This window comes from Macaca mulatta, chromosome 10, assembly GCF_049350105.2.
Source record: "Macaca mulatta isolate MMU2019108-1 chromosome 10, T2T-MMU8v2.0, whole genome shotgun sequence".
NCBI classification, from domain to species: Eukaryota; Metazoa; Chordata; class Mammalia; order Primates; family Cercopithecidae; genus Macaca; species Macaca mulatta.
Genome location: NC_133415.1, coordinates 33763977 through 33790547, shown reverse-complemented (window position 1 = coordinate 33790547; position 26571 = coordinate 33763977). Strand labels below are relative to the sequence as shown.

Sequence of the window (26571 nt, the reverse complement as noted above, 5' to 3'; positions counted from 1 at the left end):
AAGCCAGAGTCTGGGGTGAGACTTCCCTGACCTTGTCTGAGCCACTCCCTCTTTGCTGCCCAGAGCTGACCCTGTGTGAGGGCAAGGGCTGTCAGCTGCAGGAACAGTGGTTTATTGACCAGGCAGGGCCTCCCCAGCCCGGCCTCTGCTCCCCGAGGGGCTCGGGCTGTGTGGGCTGGCCCTGGCAGAAGGCGGACAATCCTCTAGGCCCAAGGACATGGGGGTCACAGAGGTAGGGGCCTTGGGCCCACACATCCGGGGAGAGTTCCCAACCGTTCCCTGCAGCTATCCCAGGCAGGTAGCAGGTTTGGCCCACACCTGAGTGCCCAGACCCTGGGCAGGACTGGGAGGTACCTGACCCCACCTCCAGCAGCTCTGCAAGTGTGGAGTGAAAAAAGGTGAGTCTATGTGAGGATGGGGTTGGTTACAACTGTGGTGACGGCCTGGGGTGGGCGCGGGGGGGCCTGGAGGCCGAGGGTGGGCTGGCGGGTGCTAGGCAGGGCGACGGAAGAGGTTGCCAGTTCGGAGCCGCCGCAAGAGTTCCAGCCACAGCAGCTGCCGCTCCCGACGGGCGCCCTTCATGAGGCTGCTGTTCTCCAGGGCGCGACGGGACAAGTAGGGCAGCACCTCCATCACGGGGCCGTAGGGCACGTACTTGTACACGGGGTAGCCAGCCTGGCCTGCAAAGGGGCAGATACGCCATGAGGTACAGGCCCAGAACCGCACCCCATCACACCAGGGAGGGCCCCACTCACCCAGCGGGAAGCTGATCTGGTCACACATGCCTAGCAGCTGTCCAAAGTACACCTGATGGTCAGCGGGATGCAGGCACAGCTCCTCCATCCTATGCAAGTGGAGCCAGGAGCTGAGGGCCAGTTCCAGGACACTGTCCCCGGTACAGGGGTACAGGGCTCCTGTCCCAGCTCTGAGCCCGTCCTACTACCCCAGGTTCCCCATCTACACTCTTCAGACTTCATCCCCTGCAAGGTGGGGCTGGGGTATGGGCTCTGCCTGGCCCTGCCCCAGTGAGGTCTCTTCTCAGCAGGACTCTGCTGGGCTGCCCTACTCTTCTCCCTGGGGAGGCGTCAGCCCTTAGCCAACAAGATCCTCCTCCTGCTTTCCCCACCCTCCCCTCTGCCACCTCTCCTCTACCTCCCTTCCTGGAGGTGCAGCCCTTCCTGGGGCCCTGACCCACCCAGCAGCCTGCCCCACAGGGCAGGGAAGCTCCTCGGCTCTCCTGCCATCCCTTCCTCAAGCCCCTCCAGGGTTCTGCGGTATGACTGGTCTCCGGCCCTGCCCTTGCCCTCTGTGGGCTGCTCCTCTGCCCCATCCCCACAGCTGCTCTGTCCCACACAGCTGCCACCAGCCCCCGAGTCCTCGGAAGGCGGCTGCCCTGAACCGAGATGTGCTGCACATGTCACATACACACGGGATTTAGGAGACTTTGTAGAAACATAATACTCAATGCTGCGTTGCTTTTCTAAAAGCAGCTGGAATACGATTTGAAGTAATATTTTGTATATTTTGGGTTAATTAAAATATATTCTTGAAATTCATTTTCTTTTTTAATGTGGCTACTAAAGAATTTTGCAGATGTGGCTTGTATTATATATCTGTTAGCACTGCTCAGATATTGGGGTGAGGCCCTCAACTCTGTCCTGTCTTCACACCACCCCTGACAGGGTCTTACAAAGATTCTCAGGGTTTGAAATATCCATGCAGTGACAGTTCTCATGTTTCATCTCCAGCTTCCTATGTCCAGGTATCCTGACTTAGCCGGTCTGCACAGCACTGGGGCCCCCACCCTGGGCTGAGTTCCGCCCGCTCCTCACACATCACCTGGGTGACTGGCGGGGCCTGTGCTGTGCTTCCCACTCCCTCCCCGAGGGCCTCACCTCCCCTGTTCTCTCCCCGCCCCAGCCCTGGCTCCCAGAGTACCCATCAGCCAGAGGCCCTTTCCCTCCATCCCTGGGCTGGGCTCCAGTGTCGGGACCACCCAGTCTAAAGCAGGCACCCGTCTCTGCCACATCGCCCTGGTCTCCATCGTGTGTCTCCCTCAACCCCAGGACAAGAACCCGAGAGCCGGGCTGCCACTGCTGGCTGCCCCCTCCCCTGTGGTGTGCACGGCCTCTGCCACGTGACTGCAGCTCCCCCCAGCGCCGGGCAGCAACTCACTCCGCCTGGCATCTGGGCTTGACCTCATGAGGCATTTTGGCCAACAGGGAGGTACCAAAGGTGACACAAGCAGAGGCTTGCCCTCTCCAGGCCTTCTGGAAGCCTGAGCCCACCACATGCCCAAGCCTGGGCTGGCCTGTGAGACACTGGATCTGGGTACAGCCTCCTTTACTGCCCCAGCCATGAATGAGCTCATTAGGCCCCACCGGCCCCAGATCACAGATGCAGGAGGGACACAGGCACGGCCAGCGGCAGAAGCATCAGCTGAGCCAGCCCGCCCAGGCCTCCAGAACATGCCACTGTTTCAGCCTCTAAGTTTGGGGCGGGTTGGCTCCTCGGCCAAAGCCAACGCGGGTTGTTTGAGGGTGGGTGGTGTGGCAGTCTGGGCCCGGCATAGGACAGAGCAGCTGCCATAGTCTAGAAGCACTTACTCAGGGGAGGGGGCCCCAGTTCCCCAGAGCTCCCCAGCCACCCACTGCAGGGGCACAGAGCTGAAGCCTGCAGGGGTCCAGCCTCAGGCAGGGTTGTGAGCATGGTATTGGGGGAACCTGGCACACGGCCCTTGGGGCCATGAGGAGCGAGCCCAGCTGCCACTCAGGGGAGGGGGAAGCTGTGTCCAGTGGGGAAGCCACTGCCACAGCAAGACAGTGGGGACAGACAGGTGCCGGGGGGAAGCTGGAGAGAGGAAGCCCTGCTGAGGGCAGGCTGTCCTTTTGGAGTTGGATGGTGAGGTGTCTAGTCAGGCTGTGAGCCCACCAGCACTGAGAGTCCACGCAGAGGCCGGGAGTCCTGATTACAAGCTGAGAGGACCCACCAGCTCCCGAGTGCTGGCTCCTGCTGGCCGCCAGGCCTGTGCGTGTGGAGACAGTGAGTCTGTCCCATCACCAACACATCTGTGACAATTAGCAGAGGGTCAGGGCACAAAAGCGAGTGTGCTGCAATTTCAGGCCATGAAAAAGCAGCAGCATCGTGAACAAAGGCTGAATGTGGACATAAGTGAATGATTTCAGAGCCATGAGTCAGCTCCCCGAGCAGCACCAGGATGTGTCCTGTTGGCTGCAGCCCTGGCCCCAAGCCTGGCCCTGTGGCTTCACAGCTCCTTGGGGAGCCCCCTCGTGCCACAAGCCCTGGATCTGGAACACCCTGCCCTGCTGTGGAGTGGAATCTCTGCTCAGCTCCTAGGAAGGTGACAGCCAGCGAGGCCACTGCCCAGGCCCCCGAGGGTTCTAGGGGTCCCATCCCTGGGAAGGCGGAATCTGGGAGGGGAGGGGGACCTAAGACCGCATAGCTTGGGCTAAGGCATGAGATAAAACCAGGGTGACAGTACTGGAATATCCAAGAACTGACTTCACCTAACTGCTGCATTTGACTTGTTAGAATTCTACCAAAGTTGTGCTCCATGGGACACATGTTTAAAGGGAAAACAGACCGTTACATTCCAGATGTAGTAAAAATGTTAAGGGAACTGCTTATAAATGAGGCGGCGCTGTGGAGGCCTCCTGAGGGACTGGGCTCCAGCACTGCATCTGTACCTTTCAGGAGCCCTCCGAATCCCCTAATGAAACTTAGGTTTTTACTTTGGAAGTTTAATAAGTCAGATGTTAATTTTTAAAAGTCTGGGTACAGTGGCTGATGCTTGTAATCCCAGCACTTTGGGAGGCCAAGAAGGGAGGATCACTTGAGGTCAGGAGTTTGAGACCAACATAGTGAAACCCTGTCTCTGCTAAAAATAAAAAAAAAACTAGCCAGGCATGGTGGTGCACACCTGTAATCCCAGCCACTTGGGAGGCTGAGGCATAAGGAATTGCTTGAACTTGGGAGGTGGAGGTTGCAGTGAGCCGAGACCATGCCACTGCATTCCAGCCGAGGTGACAGAGCGAGATTCTATCTCAAAAAAAGATGTTAATTTTAAAAACCAACGTAACTGCAAAGAGCCTTTGTGCTCTCACAGTCCAACGTCCAGAAGGCCGGCAGACCTGGGCCTGCAGGGCACTGAAGCTGCCCTCCAGTTCATTTCACCAACCTTTCCCCACAACCGTCCGCCTGCACCCAGCAGGTTGCTCTGCCCACCCTGAGCTCTGCGCTGCTGCCACCTCTCCCCAACCAGAAGAGCCAACGGCTCAGGTGGGGTGACGATGCAGGGTGGGGTGACGATGCAGGGTGGGGCGCACCTACCTGCGCAGCGTGAAGCGCACTGTGTCCTCGTTGTGGGAGGCCACCATCACCTTGGCCTTGGTGTTGTGCTTCAGCTCCTCCAGCACGTAGTCCAGGCACCTATGGAGAGTGCCATGTGAGCCCAGTTCCAGCCTGTGGTCGCCTGCGCCTCTCATTACCAGCTGCACAGAGAGGAGGCCGAGGGCAGGCCCAGGGCCATCCAGTGAGCTGGCTCTTTCCAAGGGTGTCCACAGGATCCCACAGGATCAGGAGGAACAGGAGCAGCATCTGCCCCTCCCAGCACCTCATGAAAAAGAAAGACCAGCAACCAAGAAGAAGTGAGCGATGTCTGGGACCAGACAATTCATGCAGAACCAGCTGGGGTGCAGCGTCCCTGCATCGAACGTGCCGTGACGCTGGGGACCAGCCCAAACATGGCCATGAGCCTCATGACAGACACAGCTTTGCTTCTGGGGAGGGATCCTACAGTGCCCCCCGGCCCTGCAAGGAAATAAAAGGGAAGCAGGTCCCTATAGGGCACAGTGGGGGTGGGCATCCCGGTGCACCAGGAAGCCCGAGCAGTACCACCCTCCTGCAGCGAGGACACAGCAAGCTTGACCACGCGCACATTCTCTCTGACCCAGCAATTCCAGTTCCAGGAACCTAGGACAGCTGCATCCTCAGACACAAAACCCCTGATGGCCCGTGTGTACCATAGAGGGTGACGGTGTGTCCAGCGAGTCCCTGTTACAATAACCAGACTGAAACCAGTAAGATCAAAGATGCTGGACACACAGTCCCGGGCACCCCATGCTGGCTGGTAACAGCGCCACTCTGCAAGCCCACACAAGGGGACCCAGATGGAATGAGAAATGAAAAGCACATTGGGCAGAGAACACACTACAACGCAAACAACAATGGCGGAGATGTGTGCGCTGCGGCACGATGGGCACGGCGGCTGCAGGAGGGGAGCTGCAGGCAACCAGGAGACACCTGGGGTCTCTGAATTTGCAGCACACACTCCTCTAAGAGGAAAAGCTCATGGTTGGCCAGCCTGTGCTACATGAAAAGATCACCAGGAAACTAGAGCAGTAATAGCAGGTGCAGAACAGCTGATGGGCGATCCCACTGTGTGAACTGAAAAGCAAACAGGCTGAGCCTGCGGGGCGGGGAGGGCCGGGTGCTCGTGCACATCTCTGGATCTAAGTGTCTGCAGGAGCCGGCTCAGGGAACTGTGGCCTATTTTGCTTTGTTCAATGGGCTTTTCTATATTTGTAAAAGAATAACCTTAATGTTTTTGAAAAAGCAACACATGACACAAAAGCAGAGGAAATACCAGTTCTGACCTGGGGACACACGAGGCTGCCACTCCTGCTGGGGTCTTCTGGCCCCAGCAGGGTGGGACAGGGTCAGTCTCCAAGCCTCTCCCTCAGGTCCGGTTTCTTGGCACCCTGCCCTGGGAAGATGGAGGCGCGGGAGAGCTGCGCACCTGTGGTACATGGCGTTGGTGGCCTCGTACGTGGGGTTGATGGGGTCCTCATAGCCAATCTCTGCCGCACGGGCTCGCTCCTGGGCCAGGTAGGCGCCCCGCACCAGCTTGGCCCCAAAACACCAGCACTCACGGCGAGCCAGCTCCACGCCCAGGGTCACATTGTCATAGGCATCCTGTGGGGCCAGGGCCAAAAGTCGCAGGGAGCCTGGGCAAGCCCAAGTGACAGCAGGATGGGGCCTTCCTGGGCCCAGGTGCAGTCACCAGGGCTGGGCAGCAGCTGCCTGGGGAGGTGCAGCTCAGGGCACCTGGAGCAGGTGTGGGTGAGGATCTGTCCCCAAGGAGCAATGGCAATGGGGATGTCTGCAGCTTCCTGTGTGGCCCGTGGACAGCCCTGTGGGAGCAGCTCAGGCACCAGCAGCCATCATGTGCTCTAGACTCCCAGGCTGACGGGGGGATGGGTGTGTACTGCAGGCTCCTGCCTGGACCCCTCCCCATGCCACCCTGTGTCCTCCAGGCACCTGGCTCACCCCTGAGAGCTCTGAACCTGTTAACATCCCTGAGCAGTTTGGGGCCCACAGGCTAGGGTGGGCTCCCTGAATACATGTGACATCCTGGGTGAGTCTTTCCGGGGAGGGCCCAAAGCTTTCATCCGGTTCTTAGGGGCGTTGAACTGAAAACACGCTGGAGGAAATGGTCATGTGGCGCCTTCCACGTTTGGGGCGTCGGGCACATCTAGTGGACCCTCATAGAGATCGCTGTCTTCCTCCTGCTCCTTAGACACTCGGCAGGTTCCGAGAACCACAGGAGAGGCTGCGGGCAGCGGGCCCTTCTTCCTACTCTGAGCCAGTCACCCCGGCCTCGGCCTCCTCTGCAGGCCTGGCTGTGGCCACCACCTAAGGGGCTCTTTCCTGGGCCCTGGGGCCCGCCCTGGGTGAGCTGTGCTGCAGAAGACCCCAGCAATCCCTTGGGGGCACGGCCCACTCCCTCCTCCATCCCGTGAGCTCCCTGGCGGGTGCTGAGTGTAGAGCCAGGCAAATGCCAGGGAGCTCAGATGAGAGGAGCCCCGCCTGTGGGGTCTCCAAGCCCCAAGGCAGGCAGGGAGGGGCTGAGCGGGGAGCTTGCCTTGAGGTAGCACTGGTACGTGTTGAAGATGAGCGGCTTCTCCACGTTGAACTTGCGCTGCATCTCCAGCGTCAGGCGGCTGATGGCCGGCTGGAAGTAGGTCTGCTCGGCGTCCACCATCAGCCGCACGCCCACCTCTGTGGCTTTCTGAGAGGTGCAGAGGGAGGAGCAGTGGGAGCGACTGTTGCTCAAGTGAGGCAGGTGCCCTCTTCTGCACGAGTCCCAGGTCCCCAAGGCCCCAGCCCTCTGCCCGAGCAGGGCAGCTCACCTTGGCCAGGACATCCATCCGCTGTAGCATCCTCGTCATCTGTAGCTCCTCCTCCTCAGTGAACCGGGACAGCAGGGGCTCCAGCTGTCCTGTCTGGGGGTGCAGCACATGGTCAGGCCACAAGCGAGGGCTGGAAAGTGCCACCCTGAGGCCCAGGCTAAACCTTTCTCAGTGTTCCCAGCCCACGGGAACCCTCTGATCCGCCCATGCAGGGCCGGGAGGGCCACCTGGACACAGCAACACAGCGCCCGGGAACCTCCAATGCAGCCAGTGCACTGCCCTACGTGGGCCTGGTGGCACCATGAGGGAGCTCATTGGCCATGTCAGTGGGCCCCAGGCTCAGTCCAGGCCTGTACCCCAAAGTGTGTACTCTAGCAGCCTCCCCAGTTCCCACCGAGGCCTCACTGTTGTGGGAGGGCCCCCTGCAGCTCCCATGTGACACTGAGGAAGTGAACACTGACCACCCAATCGTCAAACAGAAGGCTCCGCCCGGAGCAGGGAGAGGACCCAGGAGGAGGAACCCCTGGCTACAGGCTGACAGGGCGGTCGTGCAGCACATGCTGACACACGGTTGGGGACCAGGGCAACCTCCAGGATGAGGCCTTCAAGGAGCTGGTGCTCAGAGGCCATGGGGACCCATCCTGCAGGGCCTCCCACTCACCCCTTTGCTGCCCCAGCAGCCTCGCCTCACTGAGCACACACAGTACTGCTCTAGCCCTTGCTACACGATGCTAAAGTCTCCAGCAGCTGGTGGCCTTGGTGCACAGCCGCTCTGTACACACGGCGCCCCGAGCCTCTGGGTCGAGGTCTCTAAGTGTGAGGCTGGGCCCTTAGTGGACTGGGGCTGGATGTGTCACGGAAAGCTGCCTCTGCGGGATGTTTTCTGAAGGTGCTTCTGTTCTTTCTTCGAATCCCAGCTTAGGTTGTGGTTTCAAGCATTCTGCCAGGTCCTGGGCCTCCCTCCCACAGGCAGATGACTCTCATTCCTCTCCCCGCTGTACACAGGCTGGCCTGGTGACATGCTTCTAACACACAGAACTCGGCAGAAAAGACACCGTGTGACTTTTGAGGCGAGTCAGGAAAAGGTCACCCAGTTTCTGCCTGGCTCTCATGTCTCAGGGAACACTGGCAGGAAAAGGTCACCCAGCTTCTGCCTGGCTCTCACGTCTCAGGGGACACTGGCCCTTAGAGCCCAGCTGCCATGTTGGGAAAAAGCCCAAGCCACAGCCAGCACCAACTTCCAGACATGGGAATGGGCGCCTCCACCAGGTCCCAGCCCACCACTCTGTGAGGACAGCTACCCAGGAGACCCCAAGGGAGGACTGCCCGGCTGAGCCCTGTCAACCCCAGAACCATGAGGGAGAAGCAGAGTGACTGCTGCGTTTCAGGCCTCTGAAGTTTGGGGTGACCTGATGCACAAGACAGATGACTGGGGGAAGGCCCAGACCCCCTCTCCTTGTGGTGTCTTAAGGCTCTGCGTGGGTCTCTGTCCCACCAAACACTCTGTGGGCACTAGTGGGTTTGTCTCCTTCCCCCTGGACCATAGGGGGTCTGTGGGGCCACAGTGTGCAGTGATCTTGGTCATGTTAAGTTCCCAGGGTGGGCAACAAGAGACACGCGTGGCAGGCTGAACTCCCTTCTCAGCCCAGCGCCCTGCTGAGCAGGGCCTCACCGAGGAGCGGAGGCGTTACCTGAGCGTTGGGGACCACCAGGTGCTTGGAGAGCTTGGTCCTGCTGTCGATGAGGCTGCCCCAGTCCAGCAGGTCCACGGTGCTGAGGGAGGAGGCGCATCAGCAGAGGGGGCGACCCCACCTGTGGGTGCTGGGGTCGGGTGGGAGATCCAGGCCCAAACCTGTCCGTTCACCAACCACCACAAAACCCACCTCGGTGTGCAGTTTTAAAAGACAGAGAAGGCTGAGGCAGGAGAATGGAGTGAACCCAGGAGGCAGAGCTTGCAGTGAGCAGAGATCGTGCCACTGCACTCCAGCCTGGGCGACAGAGCGAGACTCTGTCTCGGGAAAAAAAAAAAAAAAAAAAGACAGAGAAAATGTAAATACTGTTCTCTGTTTAAAAATTTAAAACCAGTGGCGTGCAGTGGCTCAAACTTTTAATCCCAGCACTTTGGGAGGCTACGGTGGGCAGGTCACTTGAGCCCAGGAGTTTGAAACCAGCCTGGGCAACATGGTGAGACCTGGTCTCTATAAACATAAATTAATTAAAATAATTTAAAACCAAAACACAAACAGTCCTGTATCTAGGCGGCTCTGAAAACACTGAGTACCCTAGGGCTGTTTTGGGCTTGTGGAGGGGCTGAGCATAGGCAGCCAGGCAGGAGGTGGACACAGCTCCAGGGGCCAGGGAGGACACAGTGGGCAAGGCTGACAGTATGTGAGGGGATGGCTCACTACTGCACCACCCCAGTCACCTCCCCACTTCAACTGGGGGCTCCTGGTGACCTCGGTCCCAGCCCCTGACCCCAAGGATGGGGCGTGGGGCTCTGATCCTTCACCTGCCAGCGTGGGCTCCAGGGGGGCTGAGAGTGCCACCTTTGCTCTGGACCCAGATAATTCTATAATGAGCCCTCTATGGGGCCCCAGGGACTCCTGAAGCCATCAAGTCCTGCTGTGTGAAAAGCAGGTCCTTCAGCACTGTCATCCCAAGGCCCACCCTCTCAGGCAGGGCAGCCAGGACTGGGAGACGCCGCTGGGGCTTGGCTGGAACCATGGCTGATGCTTGTGTCCTCTCAGCCTGGGGGCTGTTCTCACCCAGACACTCCCAGGGTCTCCGCCGTGAACCAGTCCTCAATCTCAGCCTTGGATGCGATGCCCATCTTTGCAACACTTTCCTTGAGAAGTGAGAAGGCCTGGATCAGCCCCATTCATTCACATTTTATCCTTCCCCCACCCATTGGCCTCTGGTGCTGTTTCTGGCTTTATTACATCATTAGCGAGAACGGGATCCATTTCTGGTTTGTTTCTACTGCATAGACAGGTCTATTCCCACCCTGCTGCTGATGCTCGCCCATGCCCTGCAGGGCTGGTCCCCAGCCCTCCCACCAGCATCTCCCCACTCTGTTCAGCGTCCCTCTGACCTCCTCCTCCCCACAAGGCCAACCCCAGCAGCTGCAGAGTGAGCCACATGCCCTGGATGAGTTCCCCAAACCGCCTCAGACCACTGCCCACCATGCCCCCTGTGCGCCCCCATGGTGCCCACCCCCTCACAAGCCCCGGGAGTGGGGAAGGGGAGGGCTGCCCCACCTGCAGCGCCGCCACCTCTAGCTTGGTGTCCATGGCAGCCAGGCCCGCCTGCCCTTGCTCCGCAGCCATTTGGTGAAAGAAGCGTCTCCACTTGGTCAGCACCTCTGAGAACTGCAGCTGCAAACACAGGCCTGAATGCCATCTGCACACGCCCCTGCCTGCCCCAGTCCCCCACGCAGCCCCTGTGGCCAGCTCAGGCCTCTAAGGCACAGGCACCTGTGCTTTCAGTGGATGCCCACAGCTGCACAGCACCAGACTCTGCAGGTGGAAGGTTCTAGCACTTACCAGAAACTGGGGTCTCCCCAGTGCCGTGAGCTTAATGGCTATGAAGCCGTCATCGCTGACTCTACCTGTCAGAAGCCACAGGAAAAGCCATGACGGCCCTGAGAGGTGCATGGAGGCAGTGCAGGGTGGGACAGGGAGGGCTGGGACCTCACCAGCCTACAGCAGGCTCCTGACCCCACCCCACCCGTGAAGTCCCCGCACATGGCGCTCTGGAGGTCCTGTAGAGATGGAAGGGGGCTCCGTGGCGGGGTCTGTGTTTGCCATGCAGGTGCGGGACAGCAGTGGGCACAGGAGCTGCCTGTCCCCTGCCAAGCAGCCCCCACAGGCTCCCTGCCTCAGTTTCCTCCCCTGTGCCACCAGCACCATAGGCTGCTCACCCGTGGGTCACAGAATCCAGAAACACCAAGCATGGCTAAGGCAGAGACACCCCAGCAAGGCCCCCTTGCTCAGGCCTCTGCCCCAGAGCCAGGGTCTCTCAGGCACCTCTGATGTTCCTGCCCCCACACAGCCAGCCCGCAGTCCCACCCGGTCCTCCAGGCCGACCCTCCTGCAGCATTCTTCCCCCTGACACTTCTTTCCAAGCAGCAACCAGAAATGTTCCTTTAAAGTGAAAGCAGATCTTACCATCTCATCTTGTTTAATGTCACCCCAATGCAGGGCCTTCCCCTTCCATCTGCCCCGGGAGCACAGGCAATGGGCGAGAAGACGCCCCTCACCCTGGTGGCCCAGCATTCAGCTGGCCACTCTGACCCCCAGCCCCAGTCGGGAGGCGGCTTCCAAGCACTGCTCGGCAGGGCCAGGTGCAGTGGTCCTGGCCCTTTGGGAGGCCAAAGTGGAAGGTTCGCTTGAGCCCAGGAGTTTGAGACCACCCTGGGCAACATGGTGAAACACCATCTCTACAAAAAAATACGAAAAGTAGCTGGGTGTGGTAGTGTGCACCTGTAATCCCAGCACTTTGGGAGGCCAAGGTGGGGGGATCACTTGAGCTCAGGAGGAGTTCCAGGCTAGCCAGGGCAACATAGTGAGATCTCTCTTTTTTTTTTTTTTTTTTTTTGAGATGGAGTCACTCTGTCGCCCAGGCTGGAGTGCAGTGGCACAATCTCGGCTCACTGCAACCTCTGCCTCCTGGATTCAAGTGATTCTCCTGTCTCAGCCTCCCAAGTAGCTGGGATTACAGGCACCTGCTGCCATTCCTGGCTAATGTTTTGTATTTTAGTAGAGACAGGGTTTCACCATGTTGCCCAGGCTGGTCTTTAACCCCTGACCTCAGGCAATCCACCCGCCTCGGCCTCCCAAAGTGCTGGGATTACAGGCGTGGGCCACTGTGCCTGGGTGTAAGACCTCCTCTTTACAAAAATAATAACAAAAACAAAAACTTGGCCAGGTGTGGCGGCGTGCACCTGTAGACCCAGCTACTCAAGAGGCTGAGGTGGGAGGATGGCTTGAGCCCAGGAGGTCTAGGCTGCAGTGAGCTATGATCACACCACTGCACTCCAGCGTGGGCAACAGAGTAAGATCCAGTCTCATTTGAAACAAACAAACAAAAATATGAACAGGCCTGGGACCTGCTGCCCCTGACGGAGGGCTGCTGGGGCTAGCATGGGGCTGTGCAGGTTCGGGTGTTTCTAACACTGAAGGACACGGGGCCTTGGTGACCTCTGGCTTCTCTAGCCCTGGAAGCACCTGCTCCCCCCACCTCTGGCCCCCAGAGGCTGTGTCAGGGAGGGATTCCCAGGCAGAAGATGCGACACCAGCTCCCTGAACGGAACCTCCACCCTGGGCTAAGGGTGGCTCGGCAGCTGACATGGACCAACTTCCTGCAGCTCCTGGTCCTGGCCCCGAGCCAGGGAGAAGGGTGGGGAGCATGAGGTGGGATCAGGGAACAGGGGGCTGGGGCGGGGGCAGGAGATGCCTTCTGGGAGGCAGTGGGACCCCTCAGGAAGGGGCCGAACAGTGAGGCACCCAAGTGTGACCAGAACCCAGCCCTCTGGCTCCTGCCCCAGCTTGGTGTTCACCCACCAGCACCTCCGTGAGCCCAGGGGTCCACTCAGGCTGGGACATGGTGGGGGTATAGCTAGCAAAGAGGGGGCCCCACCTGAGGCTTCGATGCAGCGCAAGAATGTCTCCATGTGGCTGTCGCACTTGGCCTCGTTGGCATAGAAGTAGGTGCGGGCACTGATGACGCCACTCCTGCGGTCCCCGAAGGCCCGGTGGGCCTGGTATTGCTTATCTCGCTTATTTGTCCCTGGAATGGTGAATGCATGGCCTGAGCACAGCTCCAAACACCCACTCCCAGCACCCACACGCCAAGGCCCCAGGGCCCCTGCCCTCAGGAGGGCTCCAAGCGTAGTGGCCATGCCAGCCTGGCCTGGGCACTGTGCTGCCCCATGGTTCCCATCCCCAAACCCACCCTCCTGTCTGCACTGCAGCTCTTCCACCTGGAGTGCTGCATCCCCCTGGCTAAACCTCCTCATGAGGCCAGGACGGCAGAGCCTCCTCAACAAAAGCCTGGGTCCACCAGGAGGCCATCAAAAAGCAGCAAGGAATCGCTTTCCCCAGACACTTGAGAGTATGTCAGAGCCCAGAGCGACAGAGCAGGTGCCCTGGACACAGGAAGGGCCCTGGACATAGGGAGGATCCCAGACTCCGACATCACCCCAAGGCCCACTTGTGCTCCAGCCTAGACTCTCCTAGAAACCAGGGGGTGCGTGGAGTGGGGAGGGCGTCTGTTCACGTGCGGCGGCCTCTCACTCACCACTGCCATCCCTCTCCGCAGCTGAGGTGCAGGACCTGTGGGAAGGAGGGGGAAGGCAAAGGTCATTGTCACACCACCTGAGCCTCAGGTGACAGCCAAGTTCCCACTGAGGCTGCACAGAGGGCCCCACCACAACCCCGGTGGAGGGTAGATTCCAAGGTGCAGCCCCAGCCCCGCCCCAGCCTGGGGAGAACACCTGGGCCTGGGAGGGGCAGCACTTTATGGGGCTGTTGTGTCCCAAGGGCTCAGGAAGCCCGGGGCTCCTTGTGGGTGGAGAAATCAGAACGATATGCCTGAGTTCTCAGAACAGCCCAGGCCTTGCAGCAAGTTCTTGAATAAAGGTAGTTAGCTGGTTCCAAGTCAGGGCTGAGAGGAACGGAGGCGGGAAGGCACAAGCACACAGAGATCCCTAAATCCCCAACGAGGCCCCCTTACTCAGGCCTCTGTCCTAGAGCCAGGGTCTCCCAGGCACCTCTGATGCAAGTGCAGGCTCCTGCCCCCACGCAGCCAGCCCACAGTCCCACCCTGTCCTCCAGGCCGGCCCTCCTGCAGCATTCTTGCCCCTGACACTTCTTTTCCAAGCAACAACCAGAAATGTTCCTTTAAAGTGAAAGCAGATCTTACCATCTCATCTTGCTTAATGCCACCCTGCTCCAGGTTCCCATCATTTCCCAGTAATACCCAAAATCCTGGGCCCCTGGCATGGGAACCTCAAGACCAGTGAGGCCAGGATGCTGGCTGTCCCCTGCTAGGCTGGCCACACTCTGCCCAGCCAAGCCCCTGTCCTTCCTGCAGGTGCCTCTCCATCCCCGTCTGGCCTGCACCCCCATTCCCACTGGCCCCTCCGTCCTCTAGGGTACCTGGCTCCCCTCCCCCACCAGCCCTGCACCCCTGCCAGAGCCACTGTGAACACCCTCCTCTTCCTCCTCCTCACGCCACAGTCTGCTTCCTGGCATGTGGTTTCGGTGCTGTGTCATTAGGGCTAGCAAGAGTTGCTGTGGCTGTTAAGTCTACTGTGACAAAGTGACCATGGTCTCTCCCTGGCCCCGGGAGCAGCTCTGTGGTCATCTGACTTTATATTCAAAGCCTGATTAAGTCAGTGACCATGGGGAGAGGTTGGCTGCATAACCAACAGCATCCAGAGCCTTCCTGAAGCTCCCCAGAGGCGGCGCTCGGACCCTCGGGGGGCAGCTCTGTCCACACTCACAGGAAAGGACAGGGTCCCCCTCAGGTGCCGGGAAGGGTAAAGGCAGAGCAGTGGTCAGTGAGCCGCATCCCACAGGCCTCCACATCGAGGAGCCTCAGCTGACTGCTTTCTACCTTCCACCTGCTCAAGGAGCAAGCCCTGGGCCAGGAGGCCCCACCAGGAGGCCTTCCCTCCCACCCACTCCTGGGCTGCCCCACATGGGCCAGGGACTCCTCATGTGCCTCCAGGTCCTCTAAGGCTGCAGCCCAGGGACGGGGCTGGCGGGCAGATATGTGCTGGCCCAGGGATGGGGCTGGCAGGCAGATATGTGCTGGCCGCCTTGTGCTGACAGAGATGTGACAGAAGAAGGTGGAATGTCATCTTGTGACTAGGGAACAGGCAGGCAGCACGTGACCCCCTGCCTTCGACAGGGAGCTCCCGGGTCCCTGGCTTGGGAACCTCAAGACCAGTCGTGAGGTCAATCCCAGGACTTTCACGCCGAGGTTCGGGTACAACCAGGCAAAAGCCATCTCCAAGGGGGACTCACTCTGCCAAGGCTGGGGCGGCAGCCAGAGCCCCGCCCAGGGTAGAAACCCTCATGGCAAGGAACAGCAGACAGTGGGGATGGGGCCTCAGGGGCCTCCACGACCCTGATGAGAAGATCCCATCTTGAAACCACACAGCCCACAGTTTGGATAACACGAGACTTAACCAGACAGGTGTCTGCCTGTGAGGCAGCCTGCCTTCATGAAACAGGATCGTTATCTGACAGGTCCCCGGGCAGACGAGTTCCGGCTAAGCATTCCCACAGCTGTTGTGTTCATCCTCCGAGGTGGGCCCGGCAGGAGAGGCTGGGGAAGCCAGGGCCACTCCCTCTCCTGCTCTGACACGCTCAGAGGCAGAACACCATAGGCTGCCCCCGTTTCCCTCCGTGAACCTCCAGAGCACAGACCAGGCTGACACAGCCAAGCACAGTGGCCAAGATGACCGCATAGCATGTGCAGTGGCCAGAGGGGCAACCAGGTCTCAGAGTGGACAGCTACGTGGCAAGGACAGGGCCACACTCTCCAACAGGCATCATGGGTTAGTCACAAGGAGACACAAATGGTGGTTCCCAGGCAGGTCAGGGTCCTGTTTCCACTGGAGGGGAGGAAGGACGCACCCTCAGAGCAGCTGATTCAGAACTGCCGGTGCCACATGGGAAATCTGGCTTTCCCCACTTGGGACGCTGCCACGTCATGGCTCAAGGCACCACAGGGAAGAGGGGGGCACGTGGCACTGGCAACTGTGGGGTGTTAGAGGAGGAAGGGTGAACTGGTGGATGTGAGGCCCTGATCAGGGTGAGGACCACATCCCAATGACTGCTTAAAGCCAGAACCCGCCCTGTGCTCCCCCAGCCCCACCCCTCATCATGCCCAGGGCATAGTCTATGGAAGGGCACATGATCACACACATGGGCACGGCCCGGGACACAGAGAAGGGAAGAGCAACAAGGGGACATGGGGCAGAGGAGGACAAGCACGAGTCCCCAGGGGGTCTTCCGAGACAGCAGGAGGACCCTAACCACCCCTTCAGCCTCTACCGAGCTCAGCTCTGGGTAGCTGTTCCTGGGGACATGATGCCTGTTTGAAACAAGCAGAGCATAGGGGTCCACGCCCTGCCCTTGCCCATCTCTCCCCTGGAGGGAAGCCTGGCAAGCCCCTTCCTACCTGTACCCCCTTCCCCAGCTCCCCCAGCCCCTGCCTCCCCAGCCCCTTGCTCAGGACACACACTGCACACATATCCCAAGTGAGCTGCCCCAGCCTGGAGACCAAGTCCCAGACCCCGCCTCCAGCCAGCCCTGGGCCTGCACAGCCCGACTGATGCCCCCATCCATCCGCTAGGTGTCCCCTCACAGCCCAATCGTCAGGAAGATGCTTGGCCCCTTCCCCATCCCTAAGACCTCAGCCTGCTTAGGGGATCCCTGGGACTTCTCTCCTGGGATCAGGTAGGGCCCTGGCCTCTGGGAAGCATGGTCCCACTCCTCCTCTGTGTGGGCGCTGCTGTCCTGCACCTCCAGCCTCCCACCTCCTCCTTCGTGCTCCAGAGCACTGCTGGGACTCGCTTTGCCATGCACTCAGACGTCTCCATCCTCCCTGGGCCTCTCACGGTTAGGCCAGCACCACCCGCCATGGCCTTCATGTGGGGCGGTGGCCTCAGCGTCTCTCCCCAGAGTAGAGCTCATGGCCCTTGTGACAGGAAGGTAGGTTAGGAATACAGATCTTTCAGCAGTTCCCTGCACTAGGGTCTGCATAACTGGTCATTCCCGGCCAGGCAGGCCATGCTGCCGTGTGGACATCAGACCAGTGCTTGCAGACCCAGCCCTATCCCCATGGCTCAGGCCCCTCTGAAGGCACAGAGCAGCTGAGCTGGGTAGGTGTCCTCACCACGCACCCCCGTGAGGACAGGAGGGAACCCTGTTCACTTCCCAGAGCTGGAGCAGGGCCCCTGCAGACAGCAGCCACCAGCAGCAAGAGAGGCGCAGCCCTTGCAGGGCAAGGGACTCAGGCTCCTAAGGGGACGGGTGCCCAGCTCCCTGGCAGAGTGCAGGCCAGCCCACCTCCAGACACACAGCCTGCAGGGCATGGAGGAAGCCAGGCAGGACCACCCTGGGAAAGGAGTCTTTTCATACCAGAGGTGCCTGAGAAGAAAACCCCATTGTGAAACCAAGTCCCCACCCAGACTCCTTCTGAGAACACACAGGCCATTGGTTATTCAACAGGCAGCTCAGCAAAGGTTGCAGCCAAGGGCTCAGGCAGCTGTGAGGCCCACAGGGCCTGCTAGGAACACAGTGGAGTGCTGGGGCTGGAGCACCCCACCTTCAAAACAGCCAATCACAAGGCAGGGGCTGGGCTTCTCTCTCCGGGCAACTAGCAGCCGGCATGCTAAGGCAAGGCACAGACATTCCGTTCCCAGGGCTGGAGGCCTCATGTGACTGCCTTTCCCTCCCTTTCTCAGGCCAGCCACCAGGGCGGGGCATAGCAAACAAGACCTGACAAGGTCCACAGAGGGATTGTCCCAAGCCTCATGTGGGCCAGGCTCAGCTGCTGTCTGGGTGCAGGGGACCCAAATACATAAGGAGACACAGGGAGATCCCATCTTTACAAAAAAAAAAAATTAAAAATTAGCCAGATATGATGGTGCATGCCTATGGTCCCAGCTACTTAGGGGCTCAGATGGGAGGATCACTTGAGCCCAGAAGGCTGAGGCTGTAGTGAACCATGGCACCACTGCACTGCAGCCTGGGCAACACAGCAAGACCCTACTTTTAAAAAAATGGTTGAAAGAAATCAAAACAAGAATAATATTTTGTGACACAAGAAAATTATATGAAATTCCAATTACCATGGCTCTACTGAGGCAGAGTGAAGCCGCTGTAGCAGGGAGGGTCTGGCGCAAGACTGAGAGTCTGTGCCACCTGGCTGTTTACACAAACATTTGCTGACCTGATGGGGGAGGCTCTGCTACAGCCTCTCTTCTGCAGGGATTCCTGACCCACAGGCGGGTCCCACTGCCTGACCCTTGCCTGGCCTCAGCCTGCCCTGCAGGTGTGGAACCTCCCAGGCCTGGCCCCTGCCCCAGTGTCAGTGGAGAAGGGAATTGAAGCCAGGAGCAGAGTGGCAGGCCGGCCTGGAGTCGGCTCCTGGAGGTCACTAACCCGACACAGAGCCCCTTCCCTGGGCAGTGAGTGTAGAGGGCAGTTGGTACCACCCTGACCCGCCCTCCTGGGCATCAGGACAGAACAAGACCATGTTTCTCTCCACTTCCTGGAGCAGTCCCTGGCTCATGGGAGATCCAGGCAAGACCAACCACTCTTTGCAGAGTGCTTGGTCCATATGCTGGTGCCTGTGCCCCTCCAGGTCGTGGGCTAGATAGGGCCAAGGGCCATTCTGTGCTCGGCTTCCTCAGGCCTCACGCACACCAGGCCTCCCACGAAAGCTGAGAGCTGTCATCTACATTAAGCAAAAATGCAAGAACTCCAGGCAGAACCCAGGAGGGTCGTCAGTAGTTGGGCTGACCAAGCTCTCCTAGGCTTGGCCTCCGCCCAGCTGAGGCTGAAGCCCAGCAGCTGGACACGTCCCACCTGCTCCCACTGGGTGCTCCCGGGTCATGATCAGAATGCCCGCAGACACCGGGCAGGCCTTACTCCATCTCCTTGTGCTCTGCCTCCTCGGGGCTCAGGTCCTCCTCCACTCCGTAGTCCAGAATGGCGCCGACACCGAAGGCCCTGTTGTGCCGAAGCAGGGGCTGGATGGACTCCTGGTCCTCGCCGGCTACAAAATGGCCGTAGAAGGTCATCTTCATGAGCTTGTTGAATAGCCTCTGCCCTAGAAGTTTCCTGGCAACATACAGCAGCTGAAAGGCAAAGGGATGCCGCTGTCCTGGGCTGCCCGAACTCCCCTTCCCCAAGCAGGGCCCCGCTGCTCATCCCCGACCACAACACTTAACCCCAGCCGTGGGTCCCTGATATGGTCTCTTGGTGACTGGGCTTTCAGTGTCGATTTCTTTTTTTTTTTTTTTTTTTTTTTTTTTTGAGACGGAGTCTCGCTCTGTCGCCCAGGCTGGAGTGCAATGGCCGGATCTCAGCTCACTGCAAGCTCCGCCTCCCGGGTTCACGCCATTCTCCTGCCTCAGCCTCCCGAGTAGCTGGGACTATAGGCACCCGCCACCTCGCCCGGCTAGTTTTTTGTATTTTTTAGTAGAGATGGGGTTTCACCGTGTTAGCCAGGATGGTCTCGATCTCCTGACCTCGTGATCCGCCGTCTCGGCCTCCCAAAGTGCTGGGATTACAGGCTTGAGCCACCGCGCCCGGCCTCAGTGTCGATTTCATGGTGAAGACCAGCCGAAGCCGCTTGCTTCTCCACTCTGTCCATCACTCCAGTTCCCATCCAGAACAAAGAGACCACAGGAGGTGCCGCCTGCTTGGCCTGGGCACACTGTTCCCACCTGGACTCTGCCCCTTCAGGGCCCCACCCATGAGTCACTCCAGTGGCACACAGTGGGTGCCTGACCACTGCTTGGTGGAGCAAAAGGAGAATGGCCGGCCTCTGTGGGGACAGCAGCGGGCATTGTGAGACCATCCTCTATACCCACATCTTGGCAGTTCTGTGGGGGAAGAGGAGGATCTAACTTGACTTTCTAGTACTTGACTGCCCAGATTTTTCAATGTTTTGTTCCCTCTTATCCCAAGTCCCTAAAACAGTGTGACTGGCACGAGGCCGGCCCCCGAATGGATGCTAAATAACAAACGTGTGAAACTCAGGCTGAGTCTGTGTCCAGCTGGAGGGAAGCATGCCCTGGCGACAAGGACAATGAGCTAGGTGACAGTCCACAGAGGCCTGTGAGATGACTCCCTCCCCATGACCCATAGGCTCTGCAGGGTCATCTGGGGCTGACCAGCCACTCTGACGGACGCTGCCCGGGAACTGCTCGGCTGTCTCCTCCAATCATATTTCACCACATCGCTCATTCACATGTCCCAAGCTCCCATGCACCAAGCACCTTTTATAGACTGGAAACAACCAAAGGAAACTGACAAGGATCTCACATCCTGGTGGTAAACGAACCCCAAAGGGGAAGGAGGGACTCTGCCTGTCACTCAGGACAGGGGATGGGGCAGTGCCTGCAGGGTGGGGCAGGGGTGTTTACCAACCTAGACCCAGGAGTGGGGCTTGCCAAGGCAAGGAGATGGCATGGAGAACTGGGGGAGCTCCAGCACGGGGGACAGCCAGGGCAGAAAAGACAGGGACAACAAGAGGCTACTGGGAGAGGAGGGCCGAGTGTGATACTCAGAAGCACACCTCTGCCCCGTGTCTGCCACCCCTGCTGTCTCAGCACCGACACAGGAAGAGCCTGAGATTTCTCAAACCCAATGGAAACTAGAACTCCTTTTATGTGGGGAGCATCTCTTGAAACCATAGTTTCAGGAACAACTTCTAGTCTAAACAAAAGCATTAGCGAGTCAAACACTTATACCCAAGCCAGCCCTGAGCACCCACACACCTGCCCACAGGCAGACATGGCCCCACAGCCTTACCCTGAACATTGGTGCCCCATGGAGATGCCTCCTGACCATCACCCCTGGGCACGCCATGGGGCAGCCCCAAGGACCAGGGTTTCCCAGGCACTCACCCCTGCCTTCCTGCAGCCTCCACACAGAATCTGACTTTCCTGCATTTTGTTCTTTCATAAAGAGGATTAGAAACTGGAAAATGAACATGCTGACATGTTCTCTGTCTCCCACTGAGCCTGAGCCTGAGCCGGGAGCCAGGCCTCATTCCTGCCGGCAGCACCCAGGGATAGCTGGGAGAACAGGATGGGTCTGAAACATATCAAAGAACACCCAAGTGGCAGGCGGGGCAGAACTGGGGACCTGAAAACCATCACTGAGCTCATCCACATCCGCTCTGAGAGAACCATCAGAAACCCAACAGGAGGGAGGGTGGGCAACTGTCTGCTGCAGGGGCTGGCACGATTGCCTCACAGGGCCACGCAGTCTCCCTCTACCTAACCGCTCGCCTCTGCACAGCCAGCACTAAATGAAGAGGCGGGAGCTGGTTCCAGGCTGCACTGGTTCCAGGGATGCTTCTTCAAAAGATCGGGGGGCTGAGGGACTGGGTCCGGGCTGAGGCTGAAAGCTCCCTGCACAGGGCTACAGAAGCACACAGGCAGGGCCGGCAAGTTTATTTATTTATTTTTAGAGGCAGGGTCTCACTCCTGGGCTTAAGTGACCCTCCTGTCTCAGCCTCCAGAGTAGTTGGGACTAAAGGCATGCACCACCAGCTCAACTAACTTTTTTTTTTTTTTTGAGGCAGAGTTTTGCTCTGTTGCCCAGGCTAGAGTGCAGTAGCACAGTCTCGGCTCACTGAAACCTCCACCTCCCAGGTTCAAGCGATTCTCCCGCCTCAGCCTCCCAAGTAGCAGAGATTACAGGTGCCCACCACCACGCCCGGCTAATTTTTATATTTTTAGTAGAGATTGGGGTTTCTCCATGTTGACCAGGCTGGTCTTGAACTCCTAACTTCAGGTGATCCACCCGTCTCGGCCTCCCAAAGTGCTGGAATTACAGGTGTGAGCCACCGCGCCCGGCCCCTGCTAACTTTTAAAAATATTTTGTAGAGACAGGGTTTCACAATGTTGCTAAGGCTGGTCTTGAACTCCTGGCCTTAAGTGGTCCTCCTGCCTTGACCTCCTGAAGTGCTGGAATTATAGGCATGAGCCACCATGCCCAGCCTAGGGCTGGTATGAGCAGAGCAAAGCAACCACTGTAACACCATCCTGATGTCACTGATGCCCCCGCATGGCACTACCTGAGACCAGGGCAGCCCCACATCTTCAGGTGAGGAGGGCCTTCGAGGATTTAGAAACCTGCACCAGTAACACATACACTTGTACCCTCTGTGAAAGACTCGATCAGATGTGTGCAGAGCAACACTGGTAGAGCCGGTTCTCTCCCCTCCCCCTCCTCAGGGAACCACCGTCACCATGGGTCCTGTCCCTTCTGTGAGGGCGCACACCTAACCTCAGTGCTGTTGTCATGGAAATCCCGGGACTTTCCTAAACCCTCCTCAAAAAGCCCTGCTTTCAGGCAAGGGCGGGCCCCAACGCTGTCCGCATCCAAGGCAGCAGCTCAAAGATCAATTCCTGCAACCTGACACTCCTGTGGCAGGTGTGATGGCCCCACTGCCCCGGCGCCTCACAGACCTGTGCTGGCTCAGCAGAAGGAATCTCCCCACAGCCACAGGCCAGAGGGTGAGGGCAGGCCCCCCTGCTCTGGCCTACCCACAGGACCAGGTTCTAGTGAGCAGCTCACAAGCCCAGGACCTGACCTCTGCCTTCGTCCAGTGCTGAGGCTGCCAACACCCACGGGACCACTAATAAGACAACAGCACAGACCCCACCGAGGGGCTTCCCAGAGCACAGGCAGGACCCTAGGGGAGCCTGGGAGAGGTCGCCTCTGGATGCCCTGCCTCTTCCAGGTACCCACAGCACCATCCCTGAGCCCTGGCACTTGCCTTAAGAAGGCACCCAAGGGACGGCGGAGCCGACACGTTCCTCCCACGGTCACGGAACAGCACCTGGCATTCCCCTCAGCGGACTGGGCACCAAACCCCACACCCAGCTCTTCTGGCTTCTCTGTGCAACAACTGGTCTAGACAAGAAAGCTTAGGGCTGTGCCTAGAGAAACCTGACCTGGTGCCTTCCTAGCCCTCTCTCCATCTCGGCCACAAGGTGGGCACGGCTTCTGCACAGCTGGCCCCAGCTGCCACCTAGGATGCCCATCCTTGCCCTGGGCAGGGACCTGTAACTGGCCACTCCCTCCCCTGGCATTCCTGCCCTGCTGCCTCCTCCTCCTACTGCAGCACCACCAGCACTGGCTGCTCTTTCTGGATGCCCCTTAGATGTGGGCACTCCCCAAAGCCTCCATATCACCGTCCCTCCCCCTGCCAGTTCCTCTACCTGGGATGTCCCTTCTCACCTTCTTGCTCTCCACGGCCACGGCTTGACCTTAAGGCATCTTTATGCACACAAGCACAGCAACGGCCTCTCAGAGGCCACTGTCTGTCCAGTTCAGCTCCTTCTTCCTCCACCATCCTCCGCACCCCTGCCACCACTGGTCCTCGGCTGACCGTGGCGCTCCCCATGGGATTCGGGCCAACAGCATCTGACTCTGATTTCGTGGACCTCTGCCCTCACCTCGCACCCGCCGAGGCCTCACCTAAGCTCAAGTGTGGCTCAGTGCTTCTCATCTCACACCACTCCCCGCCTTCCCCCGCCTCCTGGTGAGGCCAGGGGTGCAGCCCCCGACCTCCGAGTCTCATCTGAGTAATCAACACCACCAGAACCCCGGCGCCAACAAAGGGAACGAAACTTGCAAACTCTTCCCAGGGTCACCTGGAGATAATCCTCATCTCTAATACCCCTAGGCCGATGCGGCTACAACAGCGTTCTGCTTGTTGCCCCCGCCCCCACCCCCACCAAAAGTCCTCACACTTTTTAAAGTTACCATGGGTGAGTTCAAAGCTGGGCGTTTGAGGGGCTTCCTTTTTTTCCCCAACAGTGTGCTCAGAGTGGCCCTGTCTGGGAAGCGGCTGGGTCCCGTGGATTTAACTCTGGAGTCCTACACCAGGCTTCTCTTGTGGCAACATGAAGAATACTCCATTTTAAATTCCAAGTGATAACTTTGTATTTCCACAAGTGGTATATATCGTAAATATTAAAACGATAATTGTTTTTAGTTGGTAGACATCGACAAGTAGGAAAATTTGCGAGGTTCGAAAGGCACTGCAGGAAACGCCTCCCTTCCTGGCTTCCCTCGCTCCAGGAGATGCTTGGGAGGCACCCCTTTCACGCCAGGAAGCTCCATAAAGGCTCCCGGGACCGGCAGAAGCCCCGCGCCCCCGCCTGCACCCCGCGCACCTGCTCATGGCGCGCCAGCAGCGCGGGCCAGGCGCACAAGCGCAGCACCAGCAGGCTGCGCGCCAGCTCCCAGGTTCGCCGGCTGCGGTACGCCTCCTGCGTGTTGCCGAAGTCCACGGCGGGCACCGGTGCCCGCACTGCCTTGGCCGACCCACGTCCCGGCAGGGCTCCTGGGCCCGCGGTGGGCTGCTCGCGGACGGCCGGCGCCGTGGACAATGGGGCGAAGCGGGGAATGTAGGGGCGCAGCACCGGCAGGACGCGCCTCAGAGCCATGGCGGAAGGCCGGTACCGGCCCGGGCCGCTTAAGTATGCTCTGTTGGTCCCGCCCCGCCCCGCCCCGCCACGCCACGCCCCGCCCCGCCACGCCCCGCCCCGCCACGCCCCGCCTGGTCCCGGAGGCCTCGCCCGATATTCCCCACAAATGCCAAAGGCTTAGTCTTGACAAGCACGCTGGCACTTCATTTACATGGTGGGGACCCTCTGCTGGCAGGGCTGAGGCCAAGGCCCACTGGCTTCCCAAAGCCTCTGCTCCTGCTCTCCATGAAGACAACAACAGAGTGAGACCCTGTCTCAAAACAAAACAAAAGAAAAATCGGCCGGGTGCGGTGGCTCAAGCCTGTAATCCCAGCACTTTGGGAGGCCGAGACGGGCGGATCACGAGGTCAGGAGATCAAGACCATCCTGGCTAACACGGTGAAACCCCGTCTCTACTAAAAAATACAAAAAACTAGCCAGTCCCAGCTACTCGGGAGGCTGAGGCAGGAGAATGGCGTAAACCCGGGAGGTGGAGCTTGCAGTGAGCCCAGATCGCGCCACTGCACTCCAGCCTGGGCGACAGAGTGAGACTCCATCTCAAAAAAAAAAAAAAAAAAAAAAAAAAAGAAAAATCATGTATTTTCATATAGCTAGAAGATTATTGAGTGTTCGTAATGCAAAGAAATGATAAATGTTTAAGATGACAGCTATGCTAATTACCCTCATCTGATCACTGCACATTGCATGTATAGAAACACCACTACATACCCCACAAATATGTACAATTATTATGTGTCAACTAAAAAATAAAAATATCCGAGTGTGGTGGCTCACGCCTGCAATCCCAGCACTTTGGGAGGCCAAGGCAGGAGGATCACTTGAGCCCAGGAGGGCCAGACCAGTCTGGGCAACATAATAAGACCTCATCTCTACAAAAAAATACAAAATTAATCAGGCATGGTGGTGTGTGTCTGTAATCCCAGCTGCTCAGGAGGCTGAAGTGAGGGGATTGCTTGAGCCCAGGAGGTCGAAGCTACAGTGAGCTATGATCATGCCACCGCACTCCAGCCTGGGCAATGGAAGGAGACTCTGTCTCAAAAATAAAAATGATTTTTGTTTTGTTTTGTTTTGTTTTGAGACAGAGGCTTGCTCTGTCGCCCAGGCTAGACTGCAGTGGCGAGATCTCGGCTCACTGCAACCTCCGCCTCCCGGATTCACGCCATTCTCCTGTCTCAGCCTCCCCAGTAGCTGGGACTACAGGCGCCCGCCACCATGCCTGGCTAATTTTTTACGCTTTTAGTAGAGACAGGGTTTCACTGTGTTAGCCAGGATGGTCTCGAACTCCTGACCTCATGATCCGCCCGCCTCAGCCTCCCAAAGTGCTGGGATTACAAGCGTGAGCCACCGCGCCCAGCGAATTTTGTTTTTTTTTAAAGACAGAGAGATTCCAGACACAAATGGCCACAAGTTGTATGGTTCGGTTTATATGAAGAGTTCAGAGTAGACAAACCCATACAGACAGAAGTCACACGAAGACAAGCCCATAGTGTAGCCTGGTGAGTGCCTGGAGGTGGGGGACTGGAGGAGTAGGAGGGGCTGTCAAGGCCTGCGGAGTTTCTTTGGGGTCTGGAAATACTCTGGGACTAGAGAGTGGTGATGTTTGCTCATCCTTGTGTATTCACTGAAAAACCATTCAATTGTGCCATTGAAATGGGAAAAATTCCATGGTATAGTGCAAAAGGTAATACGTGAATAGTACAATGAATTATATCTCAATAAAGCTGTTATATTTTTTTACAAAGCAAAGTTGTAGCATTTGCTTCAAGGAAGCCTGTGGCCCTGCACAGAGGCAAAGGTGGGCAGGGGCTGCCAGGGGCTGCCAGGGGCAGGGCTGCAGAGAGGGCAGCGGGAGAGGTGAGGGGTGCAGGGATCACAGAGCTTGCCACTCATGTCCAGACCACAGCAGGGCAGGCCTAGCGCCGGGTGCCCAGGCCCATGGGAGAGCCCACCTGTGAGGGCGCCTGTGGGAACAAGGCTGGCCTGAAAGTCACTGGTTGCGTATGACAATCAGTGAAACAACTGAGATTCACAGGAGCTCTGTTAACACTAGTGTCAGGCCTCTGAGCCCAAGCTAAGCCATCATATCCCCAGTGACCTGCACAT

The 26571-nt window shown here is 58.5% G+C and overlaps 1 protein-coding gene across 14 annotated transcripts; it reads right to left on the bottom strand.

Moving 5' to 3' along the window:
* Positions 1–96: 96 nt before the first annotated feature.
* PRODH (proline dehydrogenase 1) lies at positions 97–24718 on the bottom strand. 14 transcript variants are annotated; one of them, XM_077950844.1, is made up of 15 exons: positions 22749–22985; positions 20866–21055; positions 18881–19089; positions 13509–13543; positions 12849–12998; positions 10754–10818; positions 10469–10585; positions 9977–10056; positions 8903–8984; positions 7212–7304; positions 6944–7090; positions 5819–5994; positions 4351–4449; positions 756–844; positions 97–680 (listed from the first exon to the last, which is right to left on the bottom strand). In XM_077950844.1, exons 2-15 carry the CDS (start codon positions 20908–20910, stop codon positions 493–495), a joined length of 1575 nt encoding a protein of 524 aa, XP_077806970.1. In that variant the 5' UTR covers positions 20911–21055; positions 22749–22985; the 3' UTR covers positions 97–492. The 14 variants fall into 14 exon arrangements, with proteins under 14 accessions (XP_077806970.1, XP_077806975.1, XP_077806969.1 ...); XM_077950849.1 differs by lacking the exons at positions 20866–21055; positions 22749–22985 and adding an exon at positions 24559–24718; XM_077950843.1 differs by lacking the exons at positions 20866–21055; positions 22749–22985 and adding an exon at positions 23741–24431 and having other exon boundaries at positions 752–844.
* Between the last annotated feature and the right edge of the window lie 1853 nt (positions 24719–26571).

Excerpts from the sequence above, each read along its gene's own strand:
- PRODH (XM_077950842.1), bottom strand. The coding sequence starts at position 24,426 with ATGGCTCTGAGGCGCGTCCTGCCGGTGCTGCGCCCCTACATTCCCCGC. Across the intron at positions 8,985-9,976 it reads GAGACCCTGGGAGTGTCTGG|CACCGTGGACCTGCTGGACT; the intron begins GTGAGAACAGCC and ends CTCCTCCCTCAG. Across the intron at positions 4,450-5,818 it reads ACCAACGCCATGTACCACAG|GTGCCTGGACTACGTGCTGG; the intron begins GTGCGCAGCTCT and ends CACTCTCCATAG.